Below are 23,648 nucleotides of genomic sequence, written 5' to 3' on the forward strand. Positions count from 1 at the left end.
CATTTTACAATAGCAAGTTTGAACTGTCCTATGACAGCCCATATCCTGCCTCTCACACCAGTAGAGTCTCAGGTCCTAAAGTTGTACCAGAGGGCAACCCAAATTCCACTGATGGACAGCCAGAGCCTGCACCTTTGGCCCGGTGCCATCACAGATACCAATCCTGCATCAAATTCAACCAATAGCAGTGCTCCACCATTTGTACCCAGGTAAATCTAAAAAGAAGGGTGTGTCAAACTCTCCATAGTAGTTGATTCCCCTCCAAACCCTTCTTCCAGCACCCCAAGCACAAAATCACTAGACCCTCTTTGTCAAGACAGGCAGCATATGTTTTTTTCTTTCTCCCATTTTTCTTCCCTTCCCATATATATGTCTCTGTGTGTATAAATTAACAATCCCTTTTGTTTATCTGCCATCGCAATTAAACCATCATGCAAACAAAAGCATTCCTTACCATGACACTCCTTTTAAAAATCATAACTGCCACAAAGAGAAGTCACAAATATGCCCTCATTTTGAGACTATCCCTAGGTAGTTTTTGCAAAAAGGAAAATCCTTTCCCCTTTGGAGTTTCCAACAAGTAGGTTAAGGCAAATCAAACGTAGGAAAATAACAAGAAAATGAGGAAAAAAATGTGCACCAATCAGACTGAATGGGTGGTGAACAGTCAACTGATATTATTATCATGGTGTGAGTCTTATGAGTGTTCTCAAAAGCAAATGGGAACAAAGAAGAAAGCAGTGCTACATCTCTGTCATAACAGCAAACTGTAAAAAGAGCTTATCCCCAGACTAAAACTAAACCTCCTAGTGTTGCTTGGAGAAAATTAAATTGCAGAATGTGATTGGAAAAAGGCAAATCAATCAAAATGGAACAATCACTGGTTATATATGTGTGTGCCCATCACCAATATCTTGGCTGCTCTGTTTTGATTGATCTGTCCTTTTTCAATCACACTGTGTTATTGTTGTGCAATTATATTTCGTGAAGGTTTGAAAAGACAGCAGTTGTGGTAGAGTCTAGAAATGGGTCATCTCACTGCACACGAGAGCAACTCACTTCTATATCACAGATGGATTGGTTGTTTTGTAAACATGTACCAGAGTTCTCCATCAGGAATCCCTTCAACAAATTGCCTATCTCTAACCAAATGTAGAACATTTCCAGTCAACTACAAAAATATCATAACACATTTAAGAACAAAACTTATGTACACTGGCATATAAATCCATATTTTAGCAATTTCACTCATCTTGAACTTACAAATTAATAGGTATAATTTGTCATTTCCCCAACTTTCCAGTCCTTTTGAGAAAATAAATCTATAATGCTACCTGATACTTATGCTCAGCATCAAAGTGTCAGTGGTTTTCCACTGGGTGCAGTGGGACCCTATTCTGCTTATATTGTACACATGCATTTATAGATAGTGATTGCTGATAGGCAAAGACAAATCCAAAAACAGAAGTCATGCAATACACTTTATTAGCACATAGCAAAATATTCCAAAATTTTGTGCAAACTGTTGAGTTCTCTAGATCTCTTCATCAGACTAAATGTTTAAGAAGATGAGAGTGGGGGGGGGGGACACGGTTCAGGCCCCAACAATAAGGCATCTTGTCTGCATCTTCTGCAAGATATGCTTGATTAGCTTTGGTGGCATTGGGTAATGCAAGTAAGTTGCATCTTATAACCTAACTGCATGGTAACTTTTCCCAGATGTGTGCCCAGCCAGGCTTGACAGATGTAGTCTAGGAATTTCATGCTCAGAATTCAGTTTCCAATTGCATGCGAGCCTGATATGAATTGGGACTATGGTGGAGGCTGATGGAACATACACATATCTCGACACACACAAATTTAAACAGTGTTTTTAGAATGTAAACTGGCCCCAGGGAAACTACAAAGTGCTGATGGGTTACATGTTAAGTTTTCCCAAAGGACAAACTAATGGCACCTTGGGGCCACTTCAGTTTGGGGAAATGTGACAGGAAGGTTCAAGCTCCCTGTGTCCACACACCATGGTTTCAATTTAAACTGGGGGCCCTATACAACTTGAAAAGGCTCTGAACATGCAACTCTCAGACCACATCTGTCAACTGAACCCAGGGACATACCTTGGGAAAGTGTATCAAGTAATTAGGCCCTCAGCCTTCTGTTATGACGAAGGAAATTATAAGAACCAGTGAGTTGATAAAATGTTTCCCCAGTGCCAAATGGAACAATACAGGTCTTAAAAGGAAAGCAGAGGGGAAACATGGTAGTCGTTCTATTAACAAACTAGAGATACATTAGATGATGGGCTAAGTAAAGAATCAATGAAAGCCAAATTAAAATGTGGTGGATCCAACCATTCTCCAAGGAGCCTTCCACCAGCCTAATGAGCCTTCCTTCTACTTAAGTGGCTCTTCCTCCATTAGGAGAGCCACTTACATTAAGTCTCCTTAGGCTAGAGGAAGGCTTCAAACTTTGCTCCCTAGAATGGGAGGGTAGTGGTAGGAGCCACCCCAATGTCACCTAGCAGATGGGGGGCAGGAACCCCCATAAAACATTATGCAAATGATCTGGAGACAATTCAGAATGTCAGGACAACTGGAAGTTTCAGCTTTAAAAGTGTTCTTTGTAGCTAGGCTTTCTACTGCTTTGTTTTGCGTTTTGTCATGAATTAACTGTCATTACAGCAGTATTTAAGTCATGTTGAGGCTATATAAATAAGATACCATTAAAAGCATAATGAACAAGAATCTTCTGCACATATGCTTCCCATAAAGATACTTGTAATTGACGGCTGCATCCTTGGAAAATGTGCTCTTACTCATTTAAATGGCATATGTACCATGAAGTTACCTAGTCCTAATGCAAAGAAAATCTTATGTGAAATATTGAAAGTTTGTTGAGTGGATCAAGAACGTACATAATTGTTTTAGAATGTCATCAGGAGTTACCATTCTTTCACAGGAGACAGTCCAGTTATAATCCTGGAGTTACCATTCTTACACAGGAGACAATCCAGTTATAATCCATATATATATATATCCTTTACAGGCCTGATAATCCAGATATATATATCTCCTTTACAGGCCTGATAGAATGGTTCCACCAATTAATCAATTCATACTCCCATTACATTTATTTGTACAGGATTATGTTAACATTAGGGGAGGCTGCTTAGACAATCAGGGATTTGCTGCAAACCCTGTGAATATCATTAACATGGAGGCTAAAACATTAAATCGTTTTTTTAAAAAATCAGTCATGATTTTATTATCCCATGCTGAACATTTCCTACAACTGAACATGGAAATAAAAATCAGGAAGGCTTACAACTGATTCCTGTCAGTGCCTTGAGGTTTTTAGGGATAACTTTACATATCAAATGAAAAGTCCAACAGGAGATGCACAGCACAGAATACAACATTTTTAAAATGACCTGTTTCAGGAAAAGCAAAGAAAACAATCCCCCTAAGTTTAATGGAAATGGGTTCAAGGTCACAGCTATATACAAGAAACACAGATGCTTTATAGTATCAATCTTGAAGCATCTGTGTATAAAATTCAGCTGAGTGCCAATGATCAGTAGGTGTCAGTTGGCTTCCATTTGACAAGCCATTCACCAAAATCTCTGTCTTGTAAGAAGTTCCTGGCAAAACAGTGCTCACATGCATACTCTTATGTTTTGGGGGTCTTACAGTATTGCTGTTGTTCCTTGCCCACTTGGGTTGCTTTGAGATCTAGTGTGTCCTGAGCCAAGAACTGGGAACTGGCATGTGAGCTCACACATGTTGAGAAGCTGCATCCTCTTCCCCTGCCCGCCCACTCTAGGCAATAGGCCCTTGTCAGGATTCTTGACAAGTGTCCTCCAGCACAATGCAGTGCACAGCTAGTATTCTAACCCACAGAGCCCTCTGGCCCAGAGGACACCAGCTTTTCGAGATGGGCAGTGCTCAGGGGCCCCAGCAGCCTAGTGTCAGCCTAATGAGCAGTGAGCCAGGGACTCTTCCCAGCTGCTTCTCTAGACGAGAAAAAGGATCGCCAGCCAGTCAGCTATAAATGCCTCACTTGTTAAGTTCAGAGAATGTACTGCCACTCCCATGCATGATGGTGTTAGACCATTCTTTGAATTCGGACTCAGGACAAGGAACCAACGTCTCAGTAAAATACAAATGAGGCAATGCAGAGAAGTCTTACCCAAGAGATCCACCCTATAGCAAAAACTGGATGCCTGTCGAGAAGTAAAGAAGCTGAATTGCTGACAGAAGCACGGCAGCCAAAGAAAGGCCTTTTCTTTGGCTTTTATTTTACCAGCCCCTTTGGATAGAAAGGCTTCCCAGCTGTAGGAAAGGGTCCTGCCCCATTTGAACTCTCTATAACCTGAACTCTGATATCTACAAACTTCTCAGATGGTGCATTCTTAAGATCACTTAACACATTTTACCTCTTAACACGTTGTAATAGTCTGTACTCAAGATGGGCTTCTTTTCACGCGCTGCCTATTCAGATCTAGCATGGTGCTTGCAATCTGATTTAGTGGTGCTGAGTACAGAACCAGGAGATGGTAGTCAGATTAATTAACCTGGAATAAAAGGGTGTGATCTTGTGATGTGCCCTTGGACATGGCTAGGCTCTCACATTGATGCATACTAGAAGGAGCAAAATCCTTACAAATCTAAATATCAAGTAGATTGAAAAGGCTATAGTGGAGAGGTTAGGATGTGTGTGTGTGGATACTGATATTAGGCTTCGCTCATTCTAGAAAACATACACGCAAGGAAATTCCCTGAATGGTGGTGAGCCTTCAGGAGAAATGAACTTACACAGTGAAAAGATAAATACCCCAGAATTCTCATCTAACTACCTGCAATTAACTAAGCTTTCAAAGTTATCTGGATCCTGTTGAAATGTAATTTGTGTGTTTTATGATTTTTGTAACACCTGCTAACTAATCAGTTGCATGCACGGGATTCTGTTCTGTGCACAAAACATATTCTCTCTCCATGAAATAATATGATTGGCAGAAATTGATAACTGACAAAGCAGATTGGGGTCTCTATTCAAAACATCCCTTTTGTGTTGTGATCTCTATGTAATGTTTTCCACCGCATTAAAAAAATCTATGTTTTATAAAACCCACTCTCCTTATTTCTGCTCCAATTGTGTGTATGTCTTCATTGAAACTATGTTGTGCCTTTTGTGTCATAGCTACATTTGTAATGGGAGCGGTTTATGTATCTGGATCCTTTTACAGAATCAGCAAAATAATCTCTAACTCAGAGCATACACAGTTCCTGCCGATTACAGACAAGCAATATTTGCTTATATAGCATACTGAGCAGGAAGAAAACTGTTCTCGTGTGCCTTTTACAAAAGCAGCTTGTATTGCTTTCCCTTTGTTTTCGAACTCCTGAGCATTGCCTTTTACACATCATCAGATCTCTTTTTCCTTGCAGCATGGCAAGTAACAGCTGGACCACAATGAACCTCCCTTCTGGATGTGGGAATGTTTATATTTCACTGCCAATGACTAAAGGCCTTTAGCTTTCAGTAGCCAGTCACAGTTTGCATTGTTGTTGCCTGTTTATTTGGCTTCTCTCATTATTTCTTGACATGTACCTCTCCAGTTTCACTCACACTCTTGTAAAGTGCATTGAAATATTAACCAGGTATAAATTCCTTGGAACATTACACTCTGAACGTCTTTGTGGATGCACAAGTAGGGCTCATTTTGTTAGGCATTTTTGTTGTAAGCACACCAGCCTAACAATTTCATAAGAAGCAGACTGAAGGTGCAATCTTGAACCCAAATATTCAACATTAATCTAATTAATTAATGTGAAGAAGTGCAGCCTCACTGCCATAAATAGCAATTGCTAATTGTCTCCATACATCTACATATATCCCGCAAAATGCAGACCTTCCATAAATGTTAATGTTTTTTCCTATTAAACATCTCTTTCTTGACATATACTTTTGTATAACAAGGGGAAAGGTCTGTTTTTATAGCTATTACATACTGAGACTTTCATACATAGCTCTGATTTTCCATCAATCTGTTATCTTTTTAGCTAAAATTACAGGTAAAGTTATAAAATCTATAAAATTAACAACTTGAGGCCCTTCAATATTTAAAAATGGAAAATAATTTCAAAATAAAAGCTTGTCTGCATAAAAATGTTAAACCTAACAAGGGAACAAAATTTGCCACACCACACTATAAGGTTAAAAAGAAAATTGTATAATAAAGGAAATACAAAGGCTTTGGCATGGTTTTTACAATCAACAATGGTTAATTTTGATATGTCGTTGTGAACAACTTCAAAACACTTAAGTTTAAAACTCTTGCAAGCACTTTTAATTGATTAGGAATGAATTCTAGATGCACAAAAATGATTGGACTGTGAACAGTAATACAACTATAGCTAAGAACAATTAACTTTTGCAGACCAAAAAAGAAACTTTTGATGCATGAAAATGTGTATAAAACATCTATAGAATATTCTTGTCAAATATAAATGAAATTAACTTTATTATAGAAATCATTCTGGGAGATTTCTAGGGAAGACAAATACTTACATTTTGACATAAAACAAATTGGATTATATCGAAGACACAATCTACCCTTTTCCTATGAAACATTTCTTCCTTGAAATTCTTGTTTAACCCTTGTTTGCACATAAGGATTCATCTGTCAAACTTTGGAAATCCCAACAGATTTTTTACAGAAATCTACTGTGTATTGTTCCAGGTTGAACTATATGCAATGGGATGATACAAATTTGGAGCAGCAGTCTGAAATCTATGAACAGATTGGTAGAAGTATTCGATATAGCTTGATAAAACTCTTAATTCGTGGCAAAGTTCGTTGATCATGGCTTCCTTTTTTTTAAAAAAAACAACTTCATGACCAACACAAAAGCAAACATCCATTCAGTCTACATTGTTCTTTTTTCATTATAACATACAAATGCCCATTTACAAATAATACACCAAAAATGGATAAAAGTTTGGATACCAAAATGAAGATTTGTTCCAAGTGATATAATGCCTTCAGTATACAAAGGTCCATGTTAAAGTCTTTCTCCATGTGTTGCATCATAGGGCACAGTTGCAGTACAGAAGTACTTTGAAAGCCATTCTTCTTTTAGAAAATACAGCTGAACATCCAACTGTTGTCCATAGAGCCATTTACAAAATCAACACATGGTTTACTGTAATCTTGGCCAATATTGAGACATATCGGGTTCACTGCCGGGAACTTGAACAGGAACTGATACTCCAGGGGAAATAAGACCTTTTTTTAAAGAAGGAAGATAATATATAATACACAGACTTATTCAACTTTTCTGCATGCACTATGAAAAGGGAGTTTTAGGACTCTTGGTTGTATTCTGAATCTTAAATCTATTGAACAACTTGTACATTCTATAACTGGGTTTTGGAAACCTTCAGAACATCTGCAATCTAGTAATAGCTAAAGATACAGATCCATTTATTCCTGGAAATGTGTAAAATTTAGAACTCACTGGAAATTTGGATAAATAACTAACACCATCATGACTTTATAAGGACAACAGAGAATAACTTCACATAAAGAACTGTATGACAATGGTTCTGATCACAGGAGTTTTACAGGATTTGTTTGTTTTTGGATATGATCCAATCAAAGTTAAGCACTTTGAAGTCCCACAGTGCATAGAGTTAAGAACATAAGAACATAATTTTCCCATTGAAGTAAAGAAATCCAGATTAATTTTGCTGGATTGTGCCCTTGGATTCCTATCCTGCCCTACTATGAAGATTAAGTACTGTCACATGAGAACTAGAATCAATGTTTTTTTAAAAGAAAGAGAGAGAGAGAGAGAAATTAACAGTGCAATCCTAACCAGGTCTACTTGGTAGCCTGCTCAGCTTAACCCTAGGAAAGTGTTTTTAGGATTGCACTGTGACAGTTTCTACATTGCACATCACAAATCTTCCTCAAATCCAAAGCTCCTTGTTAACCTTTGTGTGTTGAGCCACCTGCCTCTGCTGAAATAAATGCAGAAACACAAATCTGGGGGTACATTATATATACCCATTGGGGTTCCTATGACCACCAGGAACTGCTGTATCAGGGCACTTGTGATATAATGATGAAGAACTAAAACCTACAAGTTATTTATAACAGCTGAGATCCAGAGTAAAAAATAATTGCTTATTATTAATCTTACAGCTTTATACATGATACTTGTTTACTTGATCATTTCTGACTTTTAGGAAATGATCCTACTTAGTTGCCAGCAAATTGGTCAGAAAGTTCTTGCATGTTCCATAATTATTTATTGCTCTTAATTACACTGATTCGTTTTTTAAGATGCTAGTAGGATATTTTATATTCGTTTTTAACTATCCTGATTCTGAGTTACAACTAGAGGAAGGAAGGAAGGAAGGAAGGAAGGAAGGAAGGAAGGAAGGAAGGAAGGAAGGAAGGACAATTAACACATTGAGAAAAATTATAAGACCCCCTTCAAAATAGTTAAGAAAGGAAAGTGTTTTGATTTTAAGCCCTGGATAACAGCATTTAAGCCAATGACGGCAGGATTAAGCTCTCCATAGAAATCTAGTCTTGGCCGAAAACTTCCTGAATGCATTAATCAAACCATTTAGGGGAAATAGCCTCTGTAAATTCTCTTTGAAGAAAAAACAACAACAATGGTTGCTTACCTGTTGAGGTGGTGCCAGAGGTGCCCATTGGCTGGCTGTTCATATGTGTCTGCATGTGAGGAGGGGTGTATGTATCATAGCTCCTCCCATTCACTGACGGACTTGTGGGCAGCATGCAAGAGTAAGAGGAGGTCTGGCTGGGTACTGGGGGCTGTGAGAGGAAAGAAGAAAGAATTCCTTGTGAATTACAGCTGCAACATACATGCATTATGTCTTTTGTATATTCTGTCTTGTGGTCAGTGCAAATGTCTTCTCCACAAACTCAAACATAGTGTTTCGTTTCATAGATTGCATGCTTCCGTATGTTTCAGTGGAGGCAACTGATACCCTTCAATATCTACAGATTGGTACTATTTCCTGAATTTATGATTTATTATACTCATGTCCTGCTTTTCCTTTCAGAAACTCTGAATGATCAGTTCAGCTTCAACAATGCCATGCAACTAAGTCCTCTTCTCTAGCATACATTGAGCAGGGAACTTCAACACCACAGCGGAACTTTCATACAGTCACTGAATATGTCCATAGTCAATATTATGTTATACCATACGAATTGAACTAAGATCTCTTAGAGGTGCCAGAGTCACAGTCGGTAGGAACCATCCTGTCTGTATAGTGGGAATCTGACCAATTGTTCCAAGTTCACAAATACCCATATGCAAGCCTTACAGTGAACACACAAATAGAAAATATGTTATTTAGAGAACTATCTCTAAGTCTCCTACAACTCACTGGGTTAATTGTGAATCACAGATTTAGCATCTTGAGGAATCCTGAGTGGAAGTGAAAGCCATATCGTTGAAGAGCAGTACTGAAAGACCTGAAGTCATTCTTAGTCTGTGACAATGTAATCTTGTAGTCCTTCTAGCACAGTCCGATCTCTCCTTATATATAATTGAATAGTGGGTGCCAAAGTTCTAATTCTAAAATGCACTCCCTTAGTGTATGGCTGATGGCACTGCTCCTCAGCATATATCGCCACCAATCAGAAGGCAAAGCCCGGGTCCCGCCCACACCACAACTGCTGCGACAACCTGGTCTTTTGCATATGGAAGCTGATTGGACTTCACTCCATTCCACACCTCAAACTCCCCCCCCTGCAAGGCAGTTGGAATGTCAGTTGCATATGGAATCTGCTGTATTCTGGTGGTGTGCAGGTCCCAGGTTCATGTTTTAAAAGCAGACTGACACTGTTTGCCCAAAGCCAGAGCACTCTCCCAGAGCCTCTTTCTAGATCCCGTTGTATTTATTTCCACAACGGGCCTTATTTCTAGTATCTACATAAACCAACAACTGTAGTGACATCAGTATTTATGAAACAATAACAGTTTCCATCCAAATGCTTAATGTTAACTGGATTGCTGGTTGGGATGACCTTCTATACATCTGTGTGTGGTTACATTGGCAAAATATGATACGATGCTCCTATTAGTAAATTTTAAACATATACAATACACTCAATTCATCCCATTAGTTTTTCTCCCAATTGTGCAAGGCCATGCATGAAAGGTGGGGACTTCGGTCAAGATAAGCTCAAAGGAGTTTTATGCTTAAAGCATTTTAATATTCACTAAGTTTTGTGCATCTTACTTTGTAAATTCTTTTAATTTTCTAGAGTTCTTTTGTAATGCTGGGTTTTAGATTTCTGTACCATACTAGCTAAGGAAAATACTACATGTCCTTCCATATTAGACTGAAAATAACAGTTCCCTCTATTGTGTTAGGAATATTATTTTGATAGCAAAAATAATTTTAATGTCAAATTATACTTTAGAGACCCAGATTTCCCAATATTTGTCTTTGCTACATCCTATACATACAGCTCTGGATCTCTTGCAAGCATAGTCAGATGGCCCAGTTCCCCATTATTTAATGAACAAGAAGAAGAGAAGAAGAAGAAGAAGAGATTGGATTTATACCCCGCCCTTCACTTGGAGTCTCAGAGTGGCTTACAAACTCCTTTCCCTTCCCCTCCCCACAACAGACACCCTGTGAGGTGGGTGGGGCTGAGAGAACTCTGACATAAACTGCTCTTTTTCAAGGACAGCTGTGCCAGAGCTTGTGACTGACCCAAGGTCACATCAGCAGGTGTAAGTGGAGGAGTGGGGACTCAAACCCGGTTCTCCCAGATTAGAGTCTGCACACTTAACCACTACACCAAACTGTTTAGCCCCAATCTTTGTCCTCTAGTCCAACTCTCACTGAAGTAAACTCCACTGATCTATCACCATTATCCATTCTCTGACATTTAGCTCAACAGTGTAACACCGACCCAATGTTAGGAGCTTCGGTTCTAAGTGCAAGGACCTGCCTCTAAGATCACAGTCATTATACATGTTCTATCCTGTGCCGGTCCACAGATAATGCTGGATTTTAAATTTCCATTCAGCATCTACCCTGCAAGTGTGGGATAACAAGTAACATAGCACCAACTTCACCTGGATCATCTAAAGTAGTGATAAATAGACAACACTTCAAGCAAAGCTACATAATGCCCATAACTTCACTATCTCCCGATGAACATAGTTGCATGTATAAAGCTGACGTGGACCCCTGAGTTGTATTCTTTTCCCAAACCAGCTAGTTATCTACATGCTCACAAGCATGAAGGTTGGCAGCTCTATCCATTTAACACAGCTATTTAGAACTGCAGGTGCTGTTCACATCCTTCTCTCCCTCTTGGGCATTTCTCAGGTGCCAATAGCCACAGTGTCTCATCAGCCAAGGTGTAATCCTGCTAGCATTTTAATAAGCTCATTCCATCAGCAGTGCTGTACTAATGAGTTTCTCTGGTTAGGTGCATTTTCCTTACAGATATTTTTCTTTTACTTGACTGAAACTTTTGCCTCTTGAATGAGCCCCAATAAACTTTAATCACTCCATTTATCTGTTATTTTTCATGATGTTATAAGTTATGTCCTTTCTCTTGTCTTGCCTGGATTATGCCATTCAAGGTTTGTAACTCTCCCTAGTTCTTGCCTACCATTTACTATCATGATCCAAATTGGTGGTCATTTTGGTAGCTCTTTCATTTTGGTGCCTCCTGCGATGTTGGAATCATTAGCAGTGGAGCTTATAACGAAGCATGGTCCATTATATGTGGTAGCATTCTGGCATCTCTGAAGCCTCAAGTCTGTTTTCCGTATGTGCAAAACTGACAACACTACCCAGGAAACCAGCCTTGCACTCAGAGCCTAAGTACAGTGACCTTGGTTCAAAAGAACTTAGTTACACCCAAGTCCTAGTAAAGCTAACGAGGCAGCAATGGTTTCCAGTCCCTGTATATTCAGCGGAATTTAAGAACATTCTCTGGATTGGAGTCAGTGGCCACACAGATTTAAGCTAATTTAGGACATGTTGAAATCACATTTCATTCTGCATTGGATTGATGCCATCATGTGGAAGTAAGTTCTATTGATTTCTATGCAAAGTGTTCTTCTGAACCAGGCACCACTCATATAGTCCTATGGGGAAACACCCATGGATTCTTTGAGAGTGAAGAATGTACCCTTTGCATCCAATCGGCAAAGATCCATGTAGTCATAAATCCAATTCAATTTTTCTCTTTGATATCAGACTATCACGCAACTTCCCTGCTAAGCAACTGCTGGACGCCCAGAAACTTGTCTTTTAGATGCTTCATAGCTTATGAAATCAGGGTCTTAAAGAACATAGTTTTGTGATTAATTGTAAAATTAATTTATTCCAGAGTCAATTGATCTACATTAACTATTGCCCCCTTTTCCATTCCAATAATCAGTGGCGCCATTTAAAATGGGCTTCTAAGAAAGAATTAAAAGAGTGAGAAGGTGCTAAATACAAATTAAAACACAAAATCAAAGTAACAAGCATTGAGGAAAGATGCTTATTGCTAGGAGTTAAAGAACACATCCATCCCTGCTGTAAAACATCAAAAATAGGCCCGAGCAAAGCATGTGCCAAAAGCAGCAGTAAGATCATTCTGCAGAAATCAAGAACTAAGCCGCGTACCAAGCCCCTAGCTGCCATTTTGCACTGTGTTCACATGATTTAACTGACAACCCCATTTTGAACTAATATGGGTCCATTTTTGTGATACACCAAAACATTTTAAGTAACAAAGAAAATCTGGAACAATATAATCATCTACCATTTGTAAATTTCATTCTATAAAACCTTAGCAGTATCATGTTTGTTCCCACAGACCTCTTGAAACAGTGACTAATACCAGCCCACAGTATGGCCAAGCAAGGTTGTGAACTACATCTCAGATCAACAGTATATACACCACTGCACAATTGGGAGGGTCCAACACAGGACTGCCTGAGAATATGTTATGCATCTTATGAGGCACACGGATGACAAATTTATGCATGATCAAAATATCACATGGAAGCCATTGACTGAATAAATCCCTGCGAAAGTTCACAATTGCCGAATTATGGTGCTGAGATCTACTCACATACTCTGGTGTGATCCTATTGAAATAAATGGGAGATGTTTGCAGTAGGCACCTTAAAGGCAGCAAGATCCTTTACCCATCTCTCATACAAAAAAAAAAAAAGATGGACTTTTCACCATTTCGAAGAATGGATAGTGGTTGTACTCTGATTCGAAGCCTAGAACTATGTGGTAGTAGTTATTCCAGAGTAGTTCAAACAGAACATGTATTAACTCATACCTGACACAGGGCTTCCCATTTGTAAAGGGAAGCACTCCATTAGTTTCCACATGGATTTATAGATAAGGAAGTTTGGCAACCATTTGATATAGAAATCCCTTTTACCATTGAAAAACTCCCGTTTTTAGCAGGGATTAACATCCTCCCATCCCACTTCAAATGATAAAACATTACCCAATAATCACTCAGTTTGTAGAGAGCATATTAGTGGATTATACTTACTTGCATAGGCAGGTTGTTAGCCATTGTGAAGCTAGGCATGGGTGGCAAAGCACTGTATGTGTTTGTTAGCGCGGTGTCTGTCCTGCCCAGCATTGAACCTGATGTGAAAGAGGAAACTATAACAGAATAGATAGACAGAGAGGATGGCTGTATTAGTTTACACTTCAATCAGATGACTGTATTACAGTATCGCCCAGAAAATTCGAGTGACCAGTCAATATCTTTCTTTGAGCATATTTACCAGGTGTTGTGGGTTGGGGGATCGGTTGGTAGACACTTGTGCTGAAACTGCTACTTATGGGAATGTGACTGGGGGTGTTGCTGGCTTGCCTTCTCTGATTCCTTAGTTTCTCTTCCCGTCTCCACTTTGCCCTCCTGTTGGAAAACCACACCTGCAAATACAAGATAAGTTGTATGCCAATAAAGGTACTGAAACTGAAGCTACAAGTTAAGTCCCATCATCACAGTTAAAAGAGTGTTGTATCCCACAGACATCTCAGATCTGCGTCCATAGAAAAGAAGAGCGGACCCTTGCAAATAACCTGCATCCACTTATCCATTTGTTACCGAATGGAGTGAGGCTAAAGGCTTAGCACTCAACATGCAGGGCTATCCGCTCCATCTTTCCACAGCCACATTAAGATGCAAATGCAGATGCACATTCACTATGCATCCGTATTACAATATACATCTGAACCTAGATGAGATCTGGAAGTGACACCGCTGTCTGCACTCTCCCATCTCCATGTGTGCCCCCCCTCCCTCCCCACATGATTCTTTCTTTTGGACAATGATAATAGCTGCAATGGAGCCTGTGTCTTCCCTCCTGAAAAAAACCATGCGTGTACTTCTTTCAAGACTGAGGAAAGGGGGGGGAGGAGAAAAAGTGAGCCAAGCACAGAGGAGCAAGAAATGGTGTAGCTATTTGGGTACCTGTATCCTTGCTTCAGGTAAGTCTATTTTGGCAGCTAGTCTCTCTCTGGCAAACACGTCAGGGTAATGAGTTCTCTCAAATTCTGGTGTAAAGGAAAAGTATAGAATTAGTGTTAAAAATAGGTTTCAGAAAGAACAACCACATATTGCTTTCAGCCTACTGCACGATTCTTTTTTAGCACACTCTCTGCTTTAAATCATTTATGAGGCATATTCCCACAAAAGGGCTTTCGAACAAGGTAGTATCTGAGTTTATTTCAAAAGTGAGAGATGTCGTGGTTCAGCGTTCACTCTCTCTCACCACCCACCCCACCCATAAATGCACTTGCTCTCCCATCCTGGAGTGATGTGATTAAAAGCTGAAACCTTTGGACTGTGTCCAATGGTAGACGATTAAGGAGAAACTGACATGTTCCTCTGTGCTTGGGATATGTCAGCAGGTCAGTTAATGCATTTTCCCTCCTAACATTTAAACGATAAACCACAATATCTTAAACAATATCTTGACGTCTCAGCCCATAATCAGAGCTGCACCAAGAGTCAAAGCCCCTAATCAGCTGCACCAAGTCTACTACAGGCCGGGGGTGATTAAGCTGGAGCAGATCAAAATAAGATTTGCAGCCACGGTGCCCCAAGCAATCCCTCAAGCACAGCTGAGAAAAGGAAGATGAAGACTGAGGCCTTAGTTCACCCAAACAGCCTGCACCGCATCCTTGGGAGCATGTGACCGTCAGTGCAAATTTGGTTTATCATTTAAACATTGAAGAGATGTTCCAGAAACTTTTGAGATTTTCATCAGTTCGTATCAACACCCTTTTCCCCCCATCTGGCAAACTGGATTTGGGGCAGGCAATGGGATGCACTCGCTTTGTTCAGCGCATGGGAAATGCCACCCACCTTTCTCAAGCGCTTCTATTTGTTCTTGGGTGAAAGATGTCCGATTTCGCTGCAGTTTTCTTTTCAGCTGGAGTCTCATCTGTGCCTCATCTGAATCTTCACCGTTTGAACTGATGGAGTTGGTATTTTCACCCCCTCCTTCTTGCTGTGGGCAGCCATCTACAACACAAAGAGGATAGGCCATGCTGTACAATAATAAAGAAAGTTGGTCCTCGCAAGCAATCTGTGTAGGTAGCCTCTTATAGTCCAATCAAAACTTTGATTTGTTCTGATCCAAAGCATATTTCAGGATAGTGCAGCAATCCAGAGGGTGCAATCCTGTGTGTGCACACCTGACTGCAAATCCAACCGAATTTATGTCTGAATAAATATGTAAAAGGGTCAGCCTGCACATCTCACTGAAGTCAGATGGGATTTACTTGCACATCGTCACTCAGATCCACTTAGCTTTTGTGGAGTGTGGAGCTTTCCCATTGGAAAGGGTGTACAAGAGGAAGTTGTCCTCTAAACTGAAATATCTGCAGAAGCCTGTAGGCATAAAATTTCTGTGCATGCATGGGAGCATAGCCAGAGCTCTAGCCTGAGATCAGTATGCTTAGGGCTGGGCTGCACATTTAAGAGAAGGGAATAAGCTTAAGCCACACAGGTTTAACTGGTTTGTGGTTTAGGAGGGCCACACTGATACATATAGGACAACTCTGGTTTTGGAGACTGTTGAATCACCTTATTTTTTAAAAAATGCATGCAGCTGGAGGGAAAGAGAATAAAGTGTTTCTGCAACACAGTCCAGTTAAAAATGGAAGGAGACCAAATACAAACCAGGATGGGGGCACAATTAATGTTGGCTAAAGCAGGATGGAGTTAAGGAATATCAAAATAATAACATTTTACTATGCGATCCAAGAAGGGATACATATATTTGTCTGTCTGACTAATTCCTGACATCTCTTCTTGACCCCATTCTCAATATAACAAGTTTAAATAGAGTTTCAAGTAAATATGGTGGCATCTTTTGCAAAATGCCCTGAAAAATCCTTTGTCTGAGGAATCTATTTACCTATTGCTACATTTAAAATAGTGATGTTCAGTATTTCAGATTATCTGTAATCAGTAATTCCTATCTAATCAATTAGATGTTGATAGGTTTGCAGAAAATGCTATTAAGAAACCAAACCAAGCTTGTAATCTTTTTTAAAAAATATTTATCTAGTTTTGATTTGAATTCTGCACAGTCAATTTCATTTTAAAGGTTGTGAATTTAGAAGTGCCTGCATTGTTCTGCAGTTTTATTCAACTATTGTATGAGTGTGCATTGCCTTGACACCTATTACAGAGCACAGCTGTAATTATATCATCACCAAGAACAGGCTATAATTGCTGAAAATGGAATTTTATATTTAGATAAAAGGACTGTCCATTCTTTGTAATGTGTTGCACCAGAGAAAAGTAAGATTTCTTTTAAAATTTTAACATGTAATTTTAAAAAGAAATAGTAGCGAGTTCGCTAAGTAGCTAAATATGCTATTCTGCAGCTGAGCGCCTGGCATATCATTTAAGTGGTACATTTTTAATTAGGGCATTTCCACTACTTTTAATGTAATTTCTATCATTAAACAAGAGAAAGTTTTATTGTTTTCACATTGCTGCTGGAGGTAAAGATATGCTCGTGGTCTAGCTGTCTTTCAAAGTGTCTGCAGACACTGAGGGAAAGGGGGGGAAAGGGGGGGAAGGGGGGCTTACAAAAGGAACGGACATTTCTGTAGAGGCAGAGGAGAAGTTGTCAGTGAATTAACTCTCCCTTTCCTTTCAGAGCATAATTCAGAGTGGTTTTTGATGTTGCTAAATTTTTTAAAAAACCCCACAGAATTAGGAATTCTTTTTAACACAAACTTGCTGGAGTCAGGGAAAAAAGGGGGAGTTGCTAAAAATAAATGGCCAGCTCTCTCTCTCTCAGCTTGGAAATATATTTGTGGGAAATCACCTTTAAAGTAATATCATTTATAATCAGCTCACAATGGGCCCAGCCTTCAAAGGCTGAAGAGAATTGTGACAGGATCTGGTCGGGATCTTTTCAAACACTTTGAAATGTTTTAAAACCCCAACTTTCTCTTCCATTTAAACAGTTGGATTCATCTCCAGTGGTCACCATATGGGCGTTTGGAGATCTATTGAGATGACCACCAACACTTGAATAGAGCAGGAGCTGCTTTTCACCAGGACACAATGCCCTCCGAGTAAGGGAAACTATTAAACTCTTGGGGCAAGGAGGAGGGTTGGCAAACTTTCGTGGGCAGAATTTGGAGGACACAATCAGGCAGGCCCAACAAAAGGATTCTCTTGAGGCTCGCAGTGGCCCACATTGTATCACAAGGATCCCAGTCAACAGACTTTTCAGTGAAGTATGTTAACCTTTAGGCACAACTATCATTAATCACTGTCCCCTGGGCTCGGCTACTCAATGCTATTTAGGATTTTTTTTTAACTTTCTATAGGAGCCAAGGAAGAAAGAAAGAACACCCCTAAACTGGTGAATAGGCCAGCTCCATACACTGAGCCTGTTTACTCAACACCAGAAAAACGGGGGGGGGTAAAGGAGAGGGGGAAACTCGTTATCTAGGATTAGAGAAGTTTCACCTAACAGAGAAGAGCCCCAAGACAAGGGCCCTGTTTTTATTTGCTAGTCAAAGTCGGCAGCTGACTTTTCCAGTGTTTTCCGAGGAAGGGCACTTGTGGGTTTCCACTTTGCTTTTTAGAAATGTAGCTGGTCAGCTCAAGAGCTGCCCTCATTCGGGCGCCTGTTTTTCCTAAGCAATGCTGCTGGGATGGTGGACTGTTAAGCCTCTGGATCCCTTTGGCATCGTGGGTTAGAGAACTGAGTGCAAAACAACCACCGGTGTTGCACTAGTTCTCAGTGACTAACACACCTGTAAAGCAACAATCCTGATTTGGAAGTTCAGTGGGACTTAATTTAGAGAAAACATACTGAAGGCTCACACCTTCTGGTAGAGATGGAATCCCTTCCTGGGTGCCACTGCCCTATATCTGAGAGGGGAAAGAAGCAGAGGGCAACATGCACTATTCCTAACTGATGCTCTGTGCATGTGCTTTGTATCTGTTTGGCACGCCTATAAATGAGCTAATATGGGTTATTAATGGGCAGTAAGACCCACTGTTTGATAGTGTTCATTCACAAGTATGCCCCCGGGGTTACTGTAGCCTTATTCGAGTACGGGGACTTGGCACATGATGAATTTCCTACATAGATATCATAATACTCCCTTTGCTTGTGAGACTAGCTCATCCTGACCAACTTATTTACAGGGGGCAAAATAAACTAATCAGGATGTGCTGAGGATTTATGAACACAGGAGGAGGACTCTCCTGGGGAGGTTCCTGAATGGGGAGCACGGTAGGTAGGTAGGTAGGCAGGCAGGCAGGCAGGCAGGCACTTCCGCTCCACCAGCCTTCAGGTGGGGCTGTCACAAACAAGCGGACCGAGTGCTACTTCTGAACAAGCGTGTTTAGGATCGCCTGCGTTTCCCCAGTCGAACCGCTCTAAATCAGATCTCTTGCAAATTGGCTAAAGCAGGTTTAAAAGATTTAGCCCCACTGATGACTATAAAGCAAACACCACTGAACTGAATCAGGCACACACAAATCTGAGCCCATCGGGTCGTGGATCGCCCGGCGTAGAAACAAAGGCAGCCACCAGACTGCTGGGTTACTCTGTGAAGACCACAAGTCCCAGTCCAGCCCGAAGGACAAAATCGCCTGTCCTGGAAACTGCCCGGGCGGCCTCCACTGCTTGCGAGCTCCACTGCACATAATCTACAAGACACCAAACGTAGCATGCGTGTGTGAGTGTGTGGTTTCTGGCGGCGGCGGTGGTGGTGTGCGTGCGTGTGTAAAAGCATCTGGATGCTTCAGCTTTGTTGGGTATTACAACAAGTTGAAAACACTCAGTATATCTGGGGTTAAATGTTTGTTGATGTTACAGGAAGTCACATGTTTCTCATGTAACCAATGTTCTTTAGATGTAGAAAGCCCGGGAATTTTCTCCCTGATCTAGGAATTTGATTGGGACTAAAGTGTCAAGGTGTATTACCATTTTATGGCTTCGCTTCCCGTCTTTGTTTGATGTTCTGAAGAAGAAGAGTAGCCATAATCTCTCTCTTCTAGTTTTGTCTTTGTAGAGTAAGGATGTAGCCGATTATGCTCTGTTATGTTCATCCCAGTTACCCTCCCCATGCTAGAATTTAGTGAAAACTTTATATTTTAATCACACATGGACGCTAAGTCTGAATTATTTTACTCTGGCTCTGCTGGACTACCTTATCTCTGCTAAATACCATTTTTTCAATATCTCACTATCACCCAACAGGCTTTCAGCCCCACTTCAGCTAGTCCGTGGCGGTGTGCAGCCGTTCGGGTTGCTGTGTTGTCTTTCCGGTCCAACCCTCCGGAGCAGACCCCAACCCTGGATTCAGACTTGCTTTTGCTGAAAGCAGCTGCACAGTCCCCGTTGCGTTTGGGTGCGCGTGCGTGGCTGGGGCGAGGGGTGGTGGTTCCGCCCGCGGGCGGCTGGGGCTCGCGCCCTGGTCCCTGGAACAGTCCTCCCTCCCCCCCCCCGCGAGGAGACGGCCTCCGATCCAACCCGTGCGCATGTCTGCACTTAGTCATGCGTGGCCAAGGCCGCTTTCACGCGCAGGCGCCATCCATAACTGATAAACAAACCCCCGCTTTCGAGCGAGGCCGGGCGGGGAATCCCTCTTCTTCCAAGGTGAAAATGGCAGCTGAAATTTCCCCCTGAAAGATTCGAGGGGGATTCTTCCAAACCACACTCAAAACCCTCTTCCCCCACCCCCACCCCCACCGGCAGCCAGCACTGCTAAAGACCGTGAAGGCTGCGAGCTGGCTCCATTAAAGCCAACGGGAAATTTACCATTGACTTCAAGAGGATAAAGTTTGCGCCTTAAATCAAGGGCTCTTCATTTAGTATTTATTGCAGCCTTTTCGCTTGTTTTCATTCCCATTCCCCAGCTCCTCTCCAGACAACAACAACAACAAAAAAACCCTATCCACTAATGTCTGTTAAAGCTATATAAAGGTTTGATCTGGAAAAACAGATATGTTTTCTTTTTTAAAAAAATGTCAGATAATTAAGATATCTTTCTTCCTTTTAACGGGGGACTCTCTCTCTCTCTCTCTCTTTAAAAAAAAGCCCTATAAAGGAATGAACTCAATAGTCCGTTCCACCTTCTAGACCTAATCCGCAAGAAAGCGACTGAATATGCTGTCCCTATTATCCTATAGCTAGACCATCTGACGCTGGGTATAGGATTTGTTTCCAGGAAAGAAAAAGAGGGCGGGGGGAATAAAAGACGCTGGGAAATAAAATCATTCCTTGGTTTCTTAGTGTCTTAATCAGTGAGGCGGAAAACTAGCACAAAAAAAGAGAGAGAGAGAGAGAAAGAAAGAAAGATAGCAAACCGATTGCGGCACCTTTCAGCTGCAGAGCTGGGATCAAAACATTGTAGCATCTGTTGAAAGAGAAAGTGTCTAAATCCTATAGAAGGCTTTAGTCTTACGAGGAGGGAGGGAGGGAGCACGGGGGGGGGGAGATAAGAAACAGTGTCTCAGTGATCCCTAAAACCACTAAATCACTGGAGAATTTCTCCCGGATAGAGATGTCTCTTTTTGTTCTGTCAGCTCTCTCGTGTATCCATTATTTTATTCACTGCTGCATGGCGTTTATCAGATTGAGACCATATTTGTCCCCCTCTGAGACCTAACCTTGCCTTATGCTTCTGGAGTAATGGACTCTTAAAAATCCAGGAGCACAGAGACAGCCCTTGCGAGGGGAAAACGTTAAAGAGGGGCATGAATATTCCAGGGCAAAGCCATTTTATTAATGTTAATTTAGGGATGCGGAGGCTTCGAGAGAGCCCCCCCCTCCCCACCGGCACGGCTCTCACGTCTCCTCCTCTCTTATATTTATGTATCAAACTTTTACCCCACCCTCCCGCCAAGGCGGCTCAGGGCGGCTTACAAATAATTAATACCATCTTCTGCCATCTTCTTTTCCCCTCCTGACTCGGGGCCAATAACATAGCGGAATCTCTCTCTCTCTCTCCCTCTCCCCACCCCCACCCCTCATTCATTTGTTTTAACTATATGGGTCTTTGACACTCGGGCACTCTAGTCGTGAGCACGTTTACCCCTGAAGGTTTCACCGGCGTTTATTTCCACCTACAGAGGGCAGCTAAATACGCTCCGGGGGCCATCATCCGGGAGGGCTTTAGCCTCCTGTGGACACTTACGTGGAAGTAAGTCCCACTATACCAAATGGGGCTTACTTCCGAGGAGACATGCTTGAGGCTGGGCAGAGCGTCTCGTGGGTATCTGGGGAGCGGGCTTAAATATTGCGCTTAATTCTCCCTTGAAAGCCAAAGGGACTTACAAGAGCTTGACTTGAGCTGATCCGTGAATCCCTCCCCCAAGTGCCAATCCAAAGACTTCAAGAGGCAGTGAAATTACACGGGAAATCTGAACGACATTCCTGGGCACTAGTGCCGGCACCCCTCGACTTGTGGCGCTACCGTCCCGTCCCCCCCTCCCCCGGCGGGGACCCCACGCCTTTGGGACAGGAGCCCTCTCTCGGCTTCCCTGAAAGGAAGGGAGTTCAGCTCCGAGGATGACGTCCTAGCGGAGAACACGCGTCGTGTGAACGGAAGATGGAGGGCGAGAAGGCTTCCGTTGCAGGCGCCGCTGTCTGGTGCAAAGGGCAGCCAGGGGCCTAGAGCCCCTCCAAGTGTCCGGAGTCCGCTGGTGCCTTTCCAGGACGGGTGTCAGGTCGGTTCCCCCAATGACTGCTGCACTAGGGCACCCTCCGCTTTCGAAGCAAAAGCTCGATGGGCATGTATTAACAAAGGAGGTTTAACATCGACCCACAGCCCCTAACGGGGAGGGCAAACGCCGGTCCGAGAGAAGAGGGCGAATCCCCAGCACTCCTCCACGCACCAAAGAGAGCGTCATCCCTTGCTGCGTTTTCCCCACACTCTGCCTTCCCATACCCTCAACCAAGCAACCCACCCCCCACCCCCCGAAACCGCTCTCTCCGGGGCGCCCTCGCACGCCAGATCTGCGCCGCTAGAGCTCTACGAACTATCCGTCAAGACGAACAAAGAGTCGTGTGGCCCCCTGAAGACCAGCAGATCCAGGGTGGCCGCCGGAGCCCACGCCACCAAAGCGGGCACCATCATCGCTCCCGAAAGCGCCCCCAGCTGTCCCTTTGGGCTTTGCTGCAGCGGCTTAGGTTGGCCGGAGCTGTGGGCTGTCCTTCGCAGCCCCCCCCCCTCCCTTCCACACATCTAGGTTTGCTACACAAGAGAGGGATTCTGCCCCCGACGGGGGGTTATGATACAGATGCCGCCCCAGCCCTCGCGTGGCCTCCTTGGAAGAACGTCCAACAGATTCCAGGAGATCCTACTGGGGAAGGGAGACTTCAGTCCTATGCACTGAGTCAAGTCCCTGGCGGAACTCGATAGGCCTGAACCCGTGTCGGATTGTAAAGCACGCCAGATTCAGAACAGGCCAGCCCGAAAGTGAGCGGTCCTTTACTGCTGGGTGGGGCCCTAGCGCCCCAGGGATGCCGCGCTCCTGTGGAGTACAGCCAGGGGAAAGTTGCTCTCCGTCTGGGGGTGCTCCGCTTCCCGCCTGTCACTTATCGGAGAGCCAGTTCCACTTAAGTCCACGAGCTCTTCTCCCGAGCAACTCGATCGGGCAGGGTGCCAGTGTTCCCTCTGAGATGAGTGAGTGTGAGCGAGCTCACAGTTTTTTAGCCTCCGGCTCACACATTTTTTGCCTTGGCTCAGGAAGGATGGGACTCCAGAGCAAACTCATTTATGCAGAAGCCAGATTGCTCGCTCACAACTTCAATGCCAGGAGCTCACCAAGTAGAATTTTTGCTCTCAAGACTCCACAGCTTAGAGGGAACATTGCAGGGCACACACACACACCCAAGAGAATGCGCACGCCTGGCCCTTTCCCCACAGGTCTCCTTCAGGGACCTCAGAACCGCCTCGGCCAAGGGACAGGAGCCCAGCACCCCCGGGAACTTCTCCCGTGCAAGCCTGTTGGACGAGTGGGGGAGCCCAGGCATCCCTCCCGGCCATCAGCGTCGGCCTTGCGCCGGAGAACTTCCCGGCCGGTTGTGCCCATGCTGTTTCGGGGGGGG

General features: G+C 42.6%; 1 protein-coding gene across 7 annotated transcripts in view; it reads right to left on the reverse strand.

The window, feature by feature from the left end:
- Positions 1 to 7,202: 7,202 nt before the first annotated feature.
- PAX6 (paired box 6) overlaps positions 7,203 to 23,648 on the reverse strand; it is a 27,027-nt gene continuing 10,581 nt past the window's right edge. For all 7 annotated transcript variants that reach the window (XM_015428489.1, XM_015428476.1, XM_015428466.1 and 4 more), the window contains 6 exons: positions 15,413 to 15,571; positions 14,516 to 14,598; positions 13,824 to 13,974; positions 13,583 to 13,698; positions 8,701 to 8,851; positions 7,203 to 7,288 (listed from right to left, as the gene is read on the reverse strand). In XM_015428489.1, the coding sequence (XP_015283975.1) occupies positions 7,203 to 7,288; positions 8,701 to 8,851; positions 13,583 to 13,698; positions 13,824 to 13,974; positions 14,516 to 14,598; positions 15,413 to 15,571 (746 nt within the window). The remainder of the gene's footprint in view (positions 7,289 to 8,700; positions 8,852 to 13,582; positions 13,699 to 13,823; positions 13,975 to 14,515; positions 14,599 to 15,412; positions 15,572 to 23,648) is intronic.

This window comes from Gekko japonicus, unplaced genomic scaffold (assembly GCF_001447785.1).
Source record: "Gekko japonicus isolate JY-2015 unplaced genomic scaffold, Gekko_japonicus_V1.1 scaffold687, whole genome shotgun sequence".
NCBI classification, from domain to species: domain Eukaryota; kingdom Metazoa; phylum Chordata; class Lepidosauria; order Squamata; family Gekkonidae; genus Gekko; species Gekko japonicus.